General features: G+C 42.3%; 1 protein-coding gene across 1 annotated transcript; it reads right to left on the reverse strand.

Annotated features, from left to right (window-relative positions):
- Window positions 1–1,374: 1,374 nt before the first annotated feature.
- On the reverse strand, window positions 1,375–12,764 carry LOC146661873 (myosin-6-like). Its single transcript, XM_085418364.1, has 39 exons — window positions 12,675–12,764; window positions 12,549–12,590; window positions 12,087–12,298; window positions 11,826–11,969; window positions 11,569–11,725; window positions 11,450–11,477; window positions 11,243–11,348; window positions 11,072–11,164; window positions 10,798–10,861; window positions 10,501–10,599; window positions 10,197–10,300; window positions 9,965–10,103; window positions 9,759–9,877; window positions 9,509–9,658; window positions 9,242–9,412; window positions 8,855–9,164; window positions 8,690–8,766; window positions 8,400–8,605; window positions 7,931–8,054; window positions 7,704–7,840; window positions 7,362–7,617; window positions 7,033–7,275; window positions 6,492–6,668; window positions 6,260–6,405; window positions 6,078–6,168; window positions 5,597–5,986; window positions 4,546–4,672; window positions 4,323–4,441; window positions 4,044–4,240; window positions 3,764–3,947; window positions 3,514–3,679; window positions 3,300–3,424; window positions 2,880–3,188; window positions 2,574–2,777; window positions 2,203–2,499; window positions 2,007–2,111; window positions 1,821–1,916; window positions 1,601–1,735; window positions 1,375–1,495 (listed from the first exon to the last, which is right to left on the reverse strand). Exons 3-39 carry the CDS (start codon window positions 12,288–12,290, stop codon window positions 1,481–1,483), a joined length of 5,814 nt encoding a protein of 1,937 aa, XP_085274490.1. The 5' UTR covers window positions 12,291–12,298; window positions 12,549–12,590; window positions 12,675–12,764; the 3' UTR covers window positions 1,375–1,480.
- Window positions 12,765–17,669: the final 4,905 nt, after the last annotated feature.

Raw genomic sequence — 17,669 nt, forward strand, 5'->3', positions numbered from 1 at the left:
AACTGATAAAGTTTAAATTAGTATTAAAGTGCTGAATCAGGCTGTTGCACATGGGAGTGTACCGGAGGAAGTGTAATTGTACACCAAAGGTGTAAAGGGTCAGTATCTACAGCAATCAATGTTTTCGTTTTTTTAGATGTTCAGTACAGGGGGCTGTATTTATATTGGACTTCCTTAGCCTCACAGACCACACAAAGACTTTTAGACTGACTATGGAAAGAGAGCACCCCAAGGAAGCCCACACAGAGCTCACCACTGCACCACCATTATGAAGTTTACGCCCCCAATGTAGGCCCGCATGAAAGTCTGGGATCTGCAATGGAAAAATGGAGATCTGAGTCACTGTAGGCATCTCGACACTCAGAGTGCCTGCCGGCTGTTTGGTATGAGAGCTGCAGATCACACGTGAGAGCAGTATTAGGTTGCACCTGACAATAAACAAACATGTTTTGGTCTCTTTAATATGAAGCTCCAGCATGGACGCAGCCATGTTGGCATCAAACAGGAGAATGTTTTGTTACTGCAGGTGCAGCTATTCAGCAGAGGTTAACAAACGAGAAGGACTGCTTTGGAAACGGTTTCAGTTACAATAATGTTTTTTCTTCTATTGTTTTCTTTATGAGATTATGTTGTAAGGTAGGTAACCTTTATATCATGTAATTAATACATTTACTTTGACCCTATTATATCATCAATATTGTAAACCTCATGACAAGCAGTCTGTTTTTGAAGTATTTCCACTCATTGTTTTTTCTGTTTTACTTGGATTCAGGTAGAATTTAAGATTTATTCACAAATTCACCCTAAACTTTGTAGTTTAGAAAATTTAGAGAGGAAAAAAAATGTTTTACTTCATTTCCTCCTTCAGTATCATGGAGAAATGAGTCCATGTTATTTGGCTATCCAGTGGTGATTATGTGCTCTTCATTTCCTGCACTGCTTTATGTGCGAGACTGCAGCGCCCTCTGGGGGAGTCATCTGTTACTGTTAGAAAGAAATGCCATGAAGTCGTAAGATAAGCATGGCCGTTATCGTGCTATAGTTGGATCACAGGTGAGCAAAGACACGCTTTAGTTTATGAGCAGAATAAACTTGAGGTTCAAAGTTCAAGTTCATCCAGAGACTTAATATTTAAATCTTCACTGCCGATGCATAACTAAAAAGAAGTTTATTCGATTTCTTTTTATTGGTCGTGTCTGACTAGCTGTGCTGTTTTTACAAGTCTGCACTCTTATTTTCTTATATTTCAGAAACATCCAAAGGTTTGTGGAGGCTCGAAGACTAACTCAGTTGTCGTTTCACGGTTGTGTTACTGTGGTGGAGGTTTTGCATGCTTTTAACTGTATTATACAAATACACAGCAGAGAATAGTGGTGCATTCAGAACTCGTTTATTCTTTATTGCACTCAGGCTACATGGACAATAAGAGCTACAGCACTACATTTTAACTGCAGCCATGAAAACCCGGTGAGTGGTGGGTTTACTCTTCTCCTTTCTGTAAAGACAGAAACGATGATCACATTTTAAAGTGTTTTCTGTTTGTTTTCAAAAGAATTACAGCTTTTTAAATAAAATGTTGGACCTATTTTGCATGACTGACCTTAGCTCCGGAGTCACGGCTCTTCGCTCTCAGCTTGTTGACCTGAGACTCTGCTATGTCGGCCCGCTCCCCTGCTTCCTCCAGCTCGTGCTGCAACTTGCGCAGCTTGCTAAGGTTTGCATTGGACTGCTCCTCCTGAAAATGAAGACAGGAGTATGTAACTCCAGTGGAGGCTCATCCATGAATATTCCATAAATAAAGCTTCTATAATTTTGCTTACAGCCTCCTCTGCAGCCCTCTTGTAGGATTTCACTTTCAGCTGCAGTTTATCCACCAGGTCCTGCAGGCGGTTCAGATTCTTCTTGTCCTCCTCAGTCTGTTAAATCATTACACAGGACGTGCTGCTCATTATACCAGAACCTTTATTTATTTTTTGCATCACAGAGGAACAGAGCCTGGAGTTTACCTGGTAGGTCAACTCTTTGATGCGCCGCTCATACTTCCGGATGCCCTTCACAGAGTCGCTGCTTTTCCTTTGCTCAATTTCCAACTCATTTTCCAGCTCTCTCACCTGGAAAAGAAGCCATCAATTTATCCTTTGTAAGACTGTTAAAGTCACCAACTCCTCTATTTTACAGCACTCCAAGTTCTGAAACATTTACCCTGGACTCCAGCTTCTGGACCTGCTTCTTTCCACCTTTCATAGCTATCTGCTCGGCCTCATCCAGGCGGTGCTGCAGATCTTTGATGGTTTGCTCCATGTTTTTCTTCATACGCTCCAGGTGGGCACTGGTGTCTTGCTCCTTCTTCAGCTCCTCCGCCATCATGGCAGCATCAGTAACGGCCTTCTTTGCCTTCTCCTCAGCATTTCTGCATTCCTGCACAGCCTCCTCCACCTCATTCTGAAGCTGAGCTGTGTCACTCTCCAGCTTCTTCTTTTGGTTCAAGAGGCTGGTGTTCTGCCGGGAGAATCAGGCAGCTTTAGCACGCAATATTATCTTGCAGGATAGCGTTTGCAGTGTTGCAGACATACCTGCGAGTGCAGCAGCTGAACTCGCTCGCTGACATCCAGCAGCTCCTGCTCGGCCAGCTTCCGACCCCGTTCGGTCTGCTCCACCAAAGCCCTCAGCTCATCGAGCTCAGCCTGCATCAGGTTGTTACGTCTCTCCACGATGGCAATGTTCTCCTTCAGGTCATCATTGGCACGGAGAGCTTCATCCAGCTGCAGCTGTGAGTCCTGTCGTGATAGAATTTAAAATGATAACATTTTCCAAAAATGTATCTCAGGCTTTATCTTGTTTCTCGGTTTAAAAATGCAAGTAAGTAACTGAAGCATCACCTTCAGGTGAGCGTGGACTCCCTTGAGCTGCTTCTGAGCCTCTGCTGCCTGCCTGTTAGCCTGGCTCAGTTGGATCTCCATCTCATTTAGATCCCCCTCCATCTTCTTCTTTAGTCTAAGAGCCTCGTTTCTGCTGCGAATCTCAGCCTCCAGCGAGCTCTGCAGAGTGTCCGTCACCCTCTGATGGTTTCGCTTGGCCTGCTCCATCTCCTCGTCCTTCTCCGTCAGCTTGCGCTCCATGTCAGCTTTCATTTGATTGAACTCCAGCTGAGCTCGAAGGATCTTACCCTCTTCATGCTCAAGGGTACCCTGTCGGAAATAGTAGATGATGGTCTCTCTCTCATAGCATTCGGAGTGAGAAAATTTAAGAAAGGCAATAAAGCTCATCCATAAAGTCATATTTAAAAAAGAAAAAATCACCTCAGCTTCCTCCAGAGCAGTGTGTATCTCTGCCTTCTCTTGCTCCAGCTGTTTGCGGATCTTCTCCAGCTCATGGATGTTTTTTCCTCCCTCACCAAGTTGCTCAGTCAGGTCAGAAATTTCCTCTGTAGAGCAAAGATTCATTTAGTGGTACCATTTACTCTGTCCACTGCCACGTGAAAGGATAAATCGTGTTCAAATGATATCTTACAACCTTGGAGATTCTTGTTTTCTCGTTTCATGGTCTCCAGATGTTCCAGAGCCTCTTCATAGGAGTTCTTCAATTTGAAGAGTTCAGTGCTGAGAGAACGAGCATCCTTCTGGGCACCTTCCAGCTCAGCTTGAGACTCCTCATACTTCTGCTTCCACTCAGCAAGGACCTGAGTGAATACCACAAAAAGTAGTTCATTTTATATGTTCAATTTTTAGTGGCATGCTAGTTTTTCTTTCTCGTGTGATGTTACCTTGTCAAAGTTTCTTTGCTTCTTGTCCAGAGCAGCAGCAGCAGCATTAGATCTCTCCACATCCACCATCAGATCCTCGATTTCACCCTGAAGCCTGTGTTTGGTTTTCTCCAGGGAGGAGCATTTTGCGTTAGCAGCTTCCACAGCTTCCTCAGCATCCTGTAACCGTTGAGCTAGCTTTTTCCTAATAACAAACATACAACAGAAGTTTCAGATCATCACAGATAAGATGGATAAGATACTAATAAGATATCACAGGGAATTCATACTGAGTCCTTACTTTGCTTCTTCCAGCTCCTCTGTCCTTTGGATGGCATCAGTTTCATACTTGGTTCTCCACTGAGCCACCTCAGAGTTGGCCTTGGACATGCTGCGTTGGAGCTCAGCTTTGGCTTCCTGCTCTTCCTCAAACTGCTCCCTCAGCAAATCACAGTCATGGCGAGCAGACTGCACTGCATGGGCAAGTGCATTCTTGGCCTAGGATCAAGCAGTAGTAAGTCAAGTCATTTTGCCAGTAGATATTTAGTTTTGTATTTAAAAAGAAACAGTTCTTGAATACCTTGACTTCCTCCTCCAGCTGCCTCTTGAGGTCTTCAATCTGCTGGGTATATGAGAGCTTCGCTCTGGTCAGCTGGGACACCAAAGAGTTCTTCTCCTCCAGCTGCCTGGTGAGCTCACCTGCAAAATGAGGGTTTATTTTAGTTTTTTTCTCTCACTCCTATCCCCATTGTTCCGAATGTAATGGTGCTCTAGCAACTTGGACCTCTTTAGGATCACGTTACCATTTTCAGTTTGAAACTTTGCTTTTTGCATTGTGAAGTCATTGATGGAACGTTGGGCCTCCTCTGATTTTGTCTTGTATTCGCTCACTTGATCCTCCAGAGTGCGACACATTTTCTCCAGGTTGCTCTGAGTGAAAGGATTTCCATATTAGAATGTAAGCTGTTATATCAACATGTACCATTATACCACGAATCACATTAGGAAAGCTATTGTTTCCTTATTTACACCAGTAAGATTGTCAGCAAGTTAGAGCTAAACCCAAGACAGTTAGCCTAGCTTAGCATTAAAACTGTAAGCTGGTAAACTTAGCATAACAATGTGCTGAATTACACACTGATCACAGAAGGCTAATGGGCCTGTAATGACAATGTAAGCATGCTAACTTGTTAAGAAAAAAGTTTTACTATATAAGTTTGGTTTGTCACCGCAATAATCACAACTGAAGAAAGAATACAGAGGCTAACCCATATGGAAAAGAAATAGTAAAAACTTATATGTGATTACTCATGAAAGTGGCCACTTTCATGAGTAAATCATATAAGGCTTACATGATTTACTCATGAAAGTGGCCACTTTCTCATTACTTTCATACATTGTTTTAGTAAGTATCCAAAACATACAAGTTTCATTATATAATTTTTCAAGGGATCTTATATCTGTTTTCACTCTTATATGCTTTTCATACAAGTTTCACACAAGACAGAAACAAACTTTATAAGATTTATATATATCTTTTCCATATGGGAAGGGAACTGGTGTCAGTTTTGGAGGGAGACTGTTTAAACACCATCTTAAACAGCCATCATAAACCAAAGTACTGAACATGTCAATATGGGTTGACCTGCTTATGCTTATGCAATCAGTGTATAAACACTCTTATGTAACTTAAGTCACTAATATTAAAATTGAAAATGCTCATCACACTGATATAAGAGTGATTTTGATCTTTAGGGGTTACATTTAGTAAGACAAATTAAATTTTTACAAAAAAAGACAGCAAAAAATGTAAAACATTGTCAAAAAACCATTTGTTTGCTTTGGACATCTTACTTTAGCTTTGGCAAGCTGCTCCATGTTGGAGACGACGTCATCCAGCTCCAGTTTGAGCTCGCTCTTCTCTTTCTCCAGCTTCTGCTTGACTCTTTGCAAGTTGTCGATCTGCTCACCCAGATCAGCCACGCTGTCGGCATTCTTCTTTCTCAGTGCGGCAGCAGTGGCTTCATGGTGCAGAGTGGCCTCCTCAAGGTCCCTGCGCATCTTCTGGAACTCGGCCTCCCTCTTCTTGTTCACCTCGATCTGGGCAGCGGTGGCTCCTCCAGCCTCCTCCAGCCTTTCGCTGATCTCCTCCAGCTCCCTGGCCAAGTCAGCCCTCTGTTTCTCCACCTTGGCCCGGGCAGCTCGCTCTGCCTCCAGTTCTTCCTCTAGCTCCTCAATGCGGGCCTTGATTGAATTTACCAGATTCATTAAAAAAATTAATATAGGACTCACAAAATAAAGACAAAATAAGACATAAATAAAAACCCGCTGTTACCTGTAACTCCTTCAGTTTCTTCTGGAGCTGAGCACTCATTGCCTGCTCATCCTCAATTTTACTGAGATGCTGACTAATTTCAAAATCCTTCCTACATTCAATGACAGTGTTTTAGAATTAGTAAGCAGCTTTTTTTTGTCAAACAGTGGGTTATTTCTGTGATTTTTAAAGTGTAGTGTTACTTTTTGAGTTTTTCCTCTAGCTGCTGCTTGTCATTCTCCAGATCCATTATGTTTTCTTGGGTTAGCTTCAGGTCCCCTTCCAGTTTTCTCTTGGCTCTTTCTAAATCCATCCTCACCTTCTTCTCTTGTTCCAATGATCCTTCAAGCTGAAGGGCAAAAGAGTTACTCCATAATCTCATTGCAAGAATTTGACAGCTTATCTCAGTGAAATATCTGCGTTTAATAGGCTTACGTCATCGACTTGCTGCTCCAGCTTGACTTTGGCCTTGGTCAGAGAGTTGACTTTGTCTTCCTCACTCTGCAAGTCATCCAGCGTTTGCTGGTGGGCCTCCTGAAGAGCTTTCTTCTCTTTGGTCAGCTTAGCAATGATTTCATCCAAAGCTGCCATTTCTTCAGTCAGATTTTTCACCTTAGAATAAGATCACAGAAAGAGTATTTACTCTGGTACATGGAGACGTTTTTCACCACATAAAAACTCTTTTAAACGCCAATGAATGATTTGTAGTCCATCCATGATAACAATAATCTGTGGACATTGACGTGACAATTCCACCTCATAGCTGAAGACAATCAGTATCAGCATTCATTCAAATATGTGTTTATGGCAACCGGATCAAAGTCCAGTGATACTCGCTATCAAATCCAAACTATTTTAGTTTTAGAATAAAGAACAGTTAGTCTGAGACTCTATAACACTGAGCTAAAGGGTGGTAAAATACTCATCATTATAAGTCGTTTTATATTTTGTGAACATGATTGGATGTGTTTCATACCTTGTTCTCAGTGGCATGCTTTTCCTTTTCCACTTTAGCCAGAGTCAGCTCTAAATCATCAATGTCCTTCTTAAGCTCTGAACACTCATCCTCCAGCTTCCTTTTCTTAGCAGTTAGCTCTGCATTCATCTCCTCTTCATCCTCGAGTCTCTCTGTCAGCTCTTTGACTTTAGCCTCAAGCTGAATCTTGCTCTTAATCAGACCCTCACAGCGCTCCTCAGCATCTGAAAGATTGTCTTGCTCCTAAATGCAAGAAATTAAACAGTATTGTTATTTATTACAGTTATGTATCACGTCCACGTACGTTTTAGATGACTAATGTATCTTACAGATTGGACTTGGAGCTGTAAGTCATTCTTCTCTTGGAGAAGGGTGACCATTTTTTCCTCCAGCTCCTTCTTGCGGGCTTCAGATTTGGCATATGCCTCTTTGAGCTTTGTAAACTCCTCTTTCATGTTTGCCATCTCCTTCTCAGTCTCAGCTGATTTCAGCAGAGGTTTAATCTTAAAGAACATCTTCATCCAGGGCCAATTTTTGACGCCCATGAAGGCACGAATGTTCCACTGGATCACGAGTAAGGCATCCCTGTGGGATGTATCAGACAGTTCAAGTTCATTTTTATCTTAATGTAATGTTATCTTCATGTTAAATATGAAGACTTTGGCACCAACCTGCGCTCAACAATTTTCTGGAACTCAATCCTGGCGAGCAGTCCTCTGGATCTTGCTTGAATTCCAGTAATGATGAGAGCGAGGCGATCATCTCTCATCTCTTCAAGAACACCAAGCAGACCAGCTTTGAAGAACACCTGATAGTGACAGAGTGGTTTTCATTGTTTTTTTACTGCACAGAAAAAAAGTTCAGCCTTTTCTTTGTTAATATAGCTGGCGAAACAAACCTTCGTGTGCCCCAGCTTGTACTGCTCGTGATCAATATCCAATGACCCCAGAAGTTTTTCTGAGGCTTTTTTGTTGTCAATGAACTGCCCTTCAGGAATAGCACTGGGGTTCAAGATGCGATATCTGAAACGATACAGCCATAGCATTATTACAATAACTGAATGAAGTGGAAAAAAAATAAAGAAGAATAACAATAGGAAGGCAAACAACCCAAAGTGTGGGGTTACAATGTGTTTCCCAGCATTTGCCAGCAGCGCCAGAGAACAGGATTTCTGAAAGTTAGTGTTTTTGTCTAAAAGCCCCTTGAGAAGGGAAACTACAATGTTGCAAACAATTGCTAAAAGCAACCAATAGGGAAAACGTGTCAACCTTAAGCTGCCAGGGGAAAATCGTTTAAGGACTAGAAATATATGAAAACCTTCTATCGCTGCTATTGTACGAAAGAACAACAGATGATGTTTTTCTTGCCTTTGTTTGAAGTCTCCATACTGAATCCTGTTGGGAAATCCCTTCCTGCAGATCCTGATCCCTTCCAGCACACCGTTACAGCGTAGCTGGTGCATGACCAGAGGATTCTCCATCGCCCCAGGAGTCTTGGTCTCATTGGGGATGATGCAGCGCACAAAATGAGGGTGAGTTGACCTGAGGTTGGTCATGAGTTTATTCAGATTCTCCTGTAAAAGTAAGAAGGAAATCATCAGTAGGTCCGCACTGTAGGCTAAACCTACAAAACCTTCCCAACTTTAGGCATTTTTTACCCTGTGCAGCGCAGACACAGTCTGGAAGGAAGAACCTTTCTTCTTTCCTCCCTTTCCCTTGCCTCCTCCATCTTGGGCTGCATGGAGTTACAAGTTATATAAATATCACTGTGATTTTCTTAAATAATGGAAAATTTACAGAGCAAAAAACCCAAAAGTGCTTACTGGACTCTGCACCCGCATACCCCATGAACAGCATTGAGAGTAACTTCAGAGTGGACTTCTGATAGAGTCCAACCACGGTCTCATTGAGCGGGTCCTTGTTCTTCTCCAGCCAGTTAGTGATGTTGTAGTCAACAGTACCAGCATAGTGGATGAGAGAGAAATGAGCCTCTGCTTTTCCTTTAATAACTCTGGGCTTCTGGAAGTTGGGACTTTTACCCAGATGGTTGTCATACAACTTGGCTTTGAATGTCGAATCTGAAGCTTTGGGGAACATGCACTCCTCTTCAAGGATGGACATGATGCCCATGGGCTTTAATAAAGGATGGATAAGATGTTAGACTATTATACACAAAAGCTGTCAAAATGACCAAGTTTGAACACACCAACCTTTTCAATGAGTTCAATGCAGGCTGCCAAGTCCATGCCAAAGTCAATGAACTCCCAAACGATGCCCTCTTTCTTGTACTCTTCTTGCTCCAGTACAAACATGTGATGGTTGAAGAACTGCTGCAGCTTCTCATTGGTGTAGTTGATGCAAAGCTGCTCGAAGGTGTTGAACTAAAAAAGTGAGAGTCAGATTTCATATACATTATACAGGAAGGACATTTTTCCATAAATATTGTGTAAGATGTCCTTAAACCCTTTAACACTCACATCAAAGATCTCAAATCCAGCAATATCAAGCACACCAATGAAGTACTGACGAGGTTGTTTGGTATCCAGAGATTGATTGATTCTCACCACCATCCACAAGAACATTTTCTCGTACACTGACTTGGCCAGAGCACCGATAGAGTAGTACACCTTAAAAAAAGAAAACATGAAAGCAATGAAATCAAAGTTTAAATTTGTTGTATTCTTTAAGTACTCACAGAACTGTGAGGTTCCTTTTATTTCATCTCACCTGCTGCACACTTTGACCTTTGGTGACCCACTCGTTGCCTACTTTAACTCTTGGGTGGCACAGCCCCTTGATGAGGTCAGCAGAGTTTAGGCCCATAAGATATGCCGCTTTGTCGACATCTGTAAACGGATGTTGTATTAAAGCATTATTTTCTGTAGTTATACTGTTATATAGTTACACTGCTGAGGTTTTATTTCTGTTCTGACCCTCAGTGCCATCAGGCTCCGCTTGTTCTTCTCGCTGCTTCTGTTTGAATTTCATGTTTCCATAATGCATGATGGCACCGGTCAGCTTGTAAATGCCATTCTTCTCCTCTTGGGTGAAGCCCAGGACATCAAAAGCTTCCTAAAACAAGAAAATTGCATTTCCGTTTGTTATTGCTGAATATGTATATAGATTTGAGGATTTGTATTTTCCACTATGCTCTGTTTCACTCACATCAGTAGCCATCAGCTCTTCAGAATCATTGATAGAAGCTACGGTTGTTTCTCCTTGGGAGATGTAGGCGTAGTCATAGGGGTTGTTGGTGATCAACAGCATTTCTGCCAGAGAAAAGAAAGATTGCAATCTATGTGACTACGTTCTGCTTTATTCTGGTATGGACAGTGGATAAAAAGACAGGAATTACACATAGAATACACGGGTAGTTTGCAGTGGGAAAATACAGCCATGCTATTGGATCTGATCCTGACCACTTGGATTTTGGATCACCCTTCTACCCAGCCTATTATTCAGCACTCACCCAGCAGCTCTGGTTTCTGCTGGGACAGAATCTGGTAGAAGATGTGATAGTCCCGCTCAGCCTTGAGCTGATAGGTGACACGAGACTTCTCCAGCAAATCTATAAAAGAAAAAAAATGTAAAGGTAGAACAGTAATTGAATGCCACTTTGTTGAAACCTACAGGAAATCTCATCAAAATAGGAAACTAGAAAACAAAGTTAATGTAATTAAGTAGAACACATAGTGTGCTCTAAACACAGCACCATGCAAATCTTGAAAAAATTATTTGGATTATGATGATGTCACAGCATACTCACATGTCTCAATGTCAGCAGAAGACAATTTTCCACTGACTCCGAAGTGGATTCGAATAAATTTACCCTGTGAGGATATGTAGGATTGAACCCAGTGAGGACAGTGAAGAATGAAGAGGATATCCAGGATTTTGTAAAGCCTGCCTGAAATGTTCACTTAACTCACTGTTGGTGTTTTGTACTCTGTACTTAAATGTGTTGACATTTGTTAGCATAAAGAATGAAAGTGGAGCTGGCATGAACTGTAGAGCAGTTCCCTCAAAACAAGTGAACTCACAAATCTGGAGGAGTTGTCATTCCTGATGGTCTTGGCATTTCCAAACGCCTCCAGAGCAGGATTGGCCTGGATGATCTGATCCTCCAGGGTGCCCTGCAGATGTAAAGCATAGAAAGTTTTAGTCATCTAAACTGTATTTATAACGCTTTCAAAATATCACATCACACCGACCTTTTTCTCCTGTTTTTCATCCTTCTTGCCAGAAACCGCTGCAATGCTGGCAAAGTACTGGATGACTCTCTTGGTGTTCACAGTCTTTCCTGCACCAGATTCTCCACTGGGGATAAAAACCAGTGAGCTTGTGAGACATCTCTGTAACAGCTTAAACACAGTCTTGATAATAAAAAAAAAAAGATCTGGTTATCGGGACTGACTTACGTGATAAGGATTGACTGGTTTTCTCTGTCTGCAAGATTTATGAGAATAAATGTTAGAAGTTATCTTTTTAAATGTCTCAGAGAGACCGTTACAAAGTCCTGTATACAAGGTGAACATACCAGCAAGCATATACTGGTAGGCATTGTCAGAGATGGAGTAGATGTGAGGAGGAGCTTCACTCCTCTTCTTTCCTCTGTAGGCAGCGACCACCGACTTATCGTACACTGGCAGCCACTTGTAGGGGTTGACAGTTACACAGAACAGTCCTGAGTAGGTCTGTGGAAGAAGATTTACGCAAGTTTTATTTGGTTTCTTTTAGATTAAGCTACAGATTCCATGCTATGCAGATATCTCCGGGCTTGTGGTTACTACTCACGTAGATCATCCACGCTGCGTAACGCTCTTTGAGGTTAAACAGCACAGCAGGTTCATGGAGGAAGGTGAACATCGCCATGTCCTCAATCTTATCGAACTTTGGCGGGTTCTGAGGATGGATATCTGCCTCCTTATGGGTGACGGTCTAAAAGGGTTTAACAAAAAGCTTAAATCAAACTGTAAAACCCGTCAGGGGTGTAAGTTCATAATCTCAACTAATGTTTCAGTTTTTATTCAGCTGGTGTAAATATGACACACTAACCTTTCCAAACTCAGTTTCAACGGTAACTTTGTCACCGTCCCTGCTCATGACTGAGGCTTTGACGTACTCCACCTCGGGGTCGGGTACAAAACAAAACTTTTTCATGTCGAAAGGTCTGGTCTGAGCTTCCAAACGCTCCTTCTCCGACTTTCTCAGGAAGGAAGCTGCCGACCCAAACTCCGCCATGATGGCGTCACTTGACATCCTGAAAGCTGCGAGGCAAGAGTGTGGGTTTAAAAGCGTGTTGGTTACATCTTTCTTGGATGGTATTGGGAGAATTTGTAAGCTGATTTAATTGTAATGTATTTCTGCAAATAGTTTAAAGGTAATAATTAGTAATTATATCATAAAAATGTTGTTAACTAAGAACTACGACCACAAGCTACAGTAGTACAGACATAAATGTCATTCTGAGTCTAGTATAACTTTGTTTTGAAACAGGAAAAGCATGGAGCTGTTTACCTGTTTTCTCTTCCTTTCCCTTGATGAAAGTTTACTGGGTCTCTAGAAAGACAAGACGACAAAAGGAAATGCATTTTCAGTACATGTCCTTATAGTTATGTTATTATAAAATGTGTGTATGCTTACCTGTAGATGGTGTGATTCTGTCCATTCTCCCGTCTCTCTGACCTCCTCTTTTTATACATCCAGGAGGCAGTGCCTCAGCACACAGCCGCCCTAAAAGGCATGATGCCAGAACACAAAGGGATCAAAAAAGAAACACCTGTATTTGGAGATAAAGGTGTGGACAAATATAGCCATTGGCTATTGTAGCCGAAGCTTAATTAGCTTGTCCTCTATCAGCATCTGTTTTAGTTCTGTCCTTCAATTGTGAGAAAAGCAAGAAAATCACTTAAAAAAAACATTAAAAATAGCTCTGACTCTTATATGAATCATTTATGTTATTTTCATTATATTAAACCCATTTCCACACATTTTATTGTCTTAAATGAGAATCATTGACTCATGTTTTTTTGTTATTAAAGTCTAAATTCTGTTATTAGTTTCTTACGTGCCTCGTCACTGCTACTGTAAGCACTGTCTGCGTGTCTTGTGACTGTGGTATTGTCTTCTATTGTCCTGGAGGACAAAGATAAACCCTGTGAATTTTTGACTTGGATTCCTTCTGGTAGTCCTTTGCCTCCCAGTGGGCCTCAGATGACCCTCCTCCATCTATAGTAAAAGGTCGGGAGTGACAGCTGCTTGCTTTCAACGGTCTAAGTGGCCATGCTGTAAGGAAATACATTTAGCACACAAAGGACACTTACTACCTCCCCCATATAGGCGTTACTAATGACACCGCAGCCAGTGCTGTAAATAAGTGTCACATTAGCAAGAGAAGATCCTTAAATCACACGTTTATTGAATGGACCACCTGAAGCCCTCCTCAAGAAGCACAAAACCTTTCGACATTAACAACTTCACACTTTGAGGTTCACCGTGACCTTGTGGGTCTTGACAGTTGGCTGTCTGCACCCAGCGCACCACTCCTCGGCACATCGCAGGCGGTGCTGAGTTTCATTCCCAGCTGTCTTGTGTCCTTCTGCAGTCAACACTTATGAGGAAGCTTGACAGGCCTTCCTATACGCAGCAGCCGCCCTGGTGGGTTGTTCGAGCTGCTGCTTGAACATACAATGAGCAGCCGAAACATCAAAGCCTGACAGGTGACGTGAATAGCGTCAGTGTTAAAGTGCATTGTTGTGGATGTTACTTGATTACCCAACTAAGCATTGTTGCAAACCAAACATACACACACAAACCTGAAGGACATTGTACCAAAAAGGAAAAACAGAAGAAATTTTCATGAAAATTCAAGGAACACAACAAAGAGCTGTAGGCCCACACTCCCCAGATCCCAGTCCAATCAGGCATAGAGATGCACTCTGCAGCCCACAGCACCCAGCAGGCTCGATGCCAACAAACTGGTGCTAGACACCACATGACAGGTACATTGTTCATCAGTCAGAATAATATTACACATGTTCTTGCTCCTCTTGTTCTGCAGATTAAAGGCCTCTAATCAGAATTTCAGGTGTCTATGAAGCATGCATTTTTTAAGATAGTGAAAGTGCTGGTAAGCATTTTACATAAATTCATCATGAATGTCATGATAACTTTGGTAACTTTATACAAACACTCACTTAAATCTTTTAATTAAGGGTGCTGAACGTTGCACATTGCCTGTTAACTTTATCTTAGTGATCATGATCGACTACAACTCGTAGTGTTTCTTTAAAAAAAAGGATTGGTTGGCAGCACTCATTGGATTGACCAACACTCAGAAACATGCAAAAGTCCAATGAAACCAGTGAAGATCTAAGAGGGAGAATTGTAGATGCACAAAAGTTTGGATGGTCTCTATGTGCCATTTCTTCTTCACTGAAGAAGAAGCTCCTGCTTCAAGCTCGACTGAAATTTGCGACTGCCCACATGGACGAGGCAAATGGCTCGTGGAGAAAAGATTTATGGTCAGACCAGACAAAGGTTAAGCTATTTGGCCATAATGGCAAGAGGTATGTTTGGAGAAGTAAAGGTGATGTTTTCAGTCCTAAATACACTGTACCAACTGTCAAGCATGGTGGTGGTCCTGTTTTGCTGCCACTGGTACATTGCACATTGCAAGTGGATGGAATAATAAAAACAGGAATACCACCAAATTCTTGAGCTTCAACACCTCAAATCAAACGCTAAATAGTTTAACCACAACTAATGTTGGGTATTCCAAGAGGACAACGATCTCAAACTCAAACCAAAACTGTTTTAGGATGGATAAAACAGGCTAACATTAAGCTTCTCTAATGGCCTTCCCAAAGCCCCGACCTCAACCCCTTTGAAAATGTGTCAACTGCAATCATTCCACCCTATGACATTCCTGCCCACGACACTTCTCCAGTCCATCTTTAATAACCTGAAAAGTTGGTTGATTCCCACCTGACTCCAGTCTTTAAACTCTGTTATTTTTATTTTGCTTTACTGTCAAGGAATATACAGTGCCAGCATACTACAAGTGGAATACAATAAATATACATCAGGTTTACTATTAGTTGCTGCTTCCCCAGCACAATAATCTTGAAAACAAAGTGGGCAAGTGTTTATAGCCTGTTGTTTTCTTCCTTTTGTCCTTGAGCTCTGAGATGGCAGCATGACATTCATAAAGCCTCTACAAATGTCACTGGCACCGAAACTGACAGCCAAGGCATAGTGGCACACGATGTCAGACTTACTTAGATCCTCACACTCACTGGCTTTGTGCCATTTCTCTCCACTTTGCATAACAATCTAGCTAAAAGAGGAGTCGATGAGATACAAAAAAGAATCTGTTTTATATTCAAGTCGAGCTTTTGTTCATTTTTCTGCATGTTCACACTCTAAATCCAATCCAAATTTGAGTGTGAGCATTATCGTGTTTGCAGCTGTTGTTCGGCAAGGCCAGGTCACCACCCTATATACTGGTACCGTAACTGCTACTTCGTTCTGTCACCCCCACGCTTCATCTTGTTGGCCTGACATTGTTTCCTTCCATTTACCCTTGAGGACAAAGATAAACCTGTGAAATTGTTTTGGGATTCCTTCTGCCGAGCTTAAGTCAAAGCAGGCACTCCATACGGCCACAGCCCCTCTCAACAGTGACGCAAACCATCGTGTGTGTGAGCGCGTGAGTCCTTTTCAGTAATCATCACAGCCTCTTGAGTAAAAGATCAGTTTCTGTCATTGTAAAGATAAATACCTGATATGATCATGGTGGAGAAATCGTTTGAATTCACAAGTGTCTGCTGCTGTCACCAGGATCACAAGAAGTATTTCTTCACCGTGCAAAGTGTGAGACTGTCTACACAGTGATAATTTCTCTTAGACTTAGAGAAGGAATCTTCTCTTCCAAGATCCCTGCACTGTATAACAAGACTCTTTCAACACTTGAATGCTCCACATTCAAGGGCCTCACCTCAAGTAGTCTTATTAGCCCTTACATAATGTTCCCTGTCAGTTCCACACTCAGCTCTCAGCTGTCCTGTACTGTTTGAAGGGTCAGCTAACATGCTCTGATGTTCTCCTTACATCAGCTACCTTGGCTGTCTGCTTTATGTACAGCAGCTTCAACTTCACCTTGTAATGCACCTGAGTGATGATACAGTGGGGCAAAAAAGTATTTAGTCAGCCACCGATTGTACAAGTTCCCCGACTTAAAATGATGACAGAGGTCAGTAATTTGCACCAGAGGTACACTTCAACTGTGAGAGACAGAATGTGAAAAAAAAAATCCATGAATCCACATGGTAGGATTTGTAAAGAATTTATTCGTAAATCAGGGTGGAAAATAAGTATTTGGTCACCTCAAACAGGGAAAATCTCTGGCTCTCACAGACCTGTAACGTCTTCTGGAAGAAGCTTTTCTGTCCCCCACTCGTTACCTGTATGAATGGCACCTGTTTGAACTCATCATCTGTATAAAAGACACCTGTCCACAGCCTCAAACAGTCAGACTCCAAACTCCGCCATGGCCAAGACCAAAGAGCTTTCGAAGGACACCAGGAAAAGTATTGTAGACCTGCACCAGACTGGGAAGAGTGAATCTACAATAGGCAAGCAGCTTGGTGTGAAAAAATCAACTGTGGGAGCAATCATCAGAAAATGGAAGACATACAAGACCACTGATAATCTCCCTCGATCTGGGGCTCCACGCAAGATCTCATCCCGTGGGGTCAAAATGATCATGAGAACGGTGAGCAAAGATCCCAGAACCACACGGGGGGACCTGGTGAATGACCTGCAGAGAGCTGGGACCAAAGTAACAAAGGTCACCATCAGTAACACACTACAACGGCAGGGAATCAAATCCCGCAGTGCCAGACGTGTTCCGCTGCTGAAGCCAGTGCATGTCCAGGCCCGTCTGAAGTTTGCCAGAGAGCACATGGATGATACAGCAGAGGATTGGGAGAATGTCATGTGGTCAGATGAAACCAAAGTAGAACTTTTTGGTATAAACTCAACTCGTCGTGTTTGGAGGAAGAAGAATACTGAGTTGCATCCCAAGAACACCATACCTACTGTGAAGCATGGGGGTGGAAACATCATGCTATGGGGCTGTTTTTCTGCCAAGGGGACAGGACGACTGATCCGTGTTAAGGACAGAATGAATGGGGCCATGTATGGTGAGATTTTGAGCCAAAACCTCCTTCCATCAGTGAGAACTTTGAAGATGAAACGAGGCTGGGTCTTCCAACATGACAATGATCCAAAACACACCGCCCGGGCAACAAAGGAGTGGCTCCGTAAGAAGCATTTGAAAGTCCTGGAGTGGCCTAGCCAGTCTCCAGACCTCAACCCCATAGAAAATCTGTGGCGGGAGTTGAAAGTCCGTGTTGCTCGGCGACAGCCCCAAAACATCACTGCTCTCGAGAAGATCTGCATGGAGGAATGGGCCAAAATACCAGCTACTGTGTGTGCAAACCTGGTAAAGACCTATGGTAAACGTTTGACCTCTGTTATTGCCAACAAAGGTTATGTTACAAAGTATTGAGTTTTATTTTTGTTATTGACCAAATACTTATTTTCCACCCTGATTTACGAATAAATTCTTTACAA

Source organism: Rhamphochromis longiceps, linkage group LG9 (genome assembly GCF_057381845.1).
Source record: "Rhamphochromis longiceps isolate RC_006_pf linkage group LG9, R_longiceps_female_GT1.1, whole genome shotgun sequence".
In the NCBI taxonomy this organism is placed as follows: Eukaryota; Metazoa; Chordata; class Actinopteri; order Cichliformes; family Cichlidae; genus Rhamphochromis; species Rhamphochromis longiceps.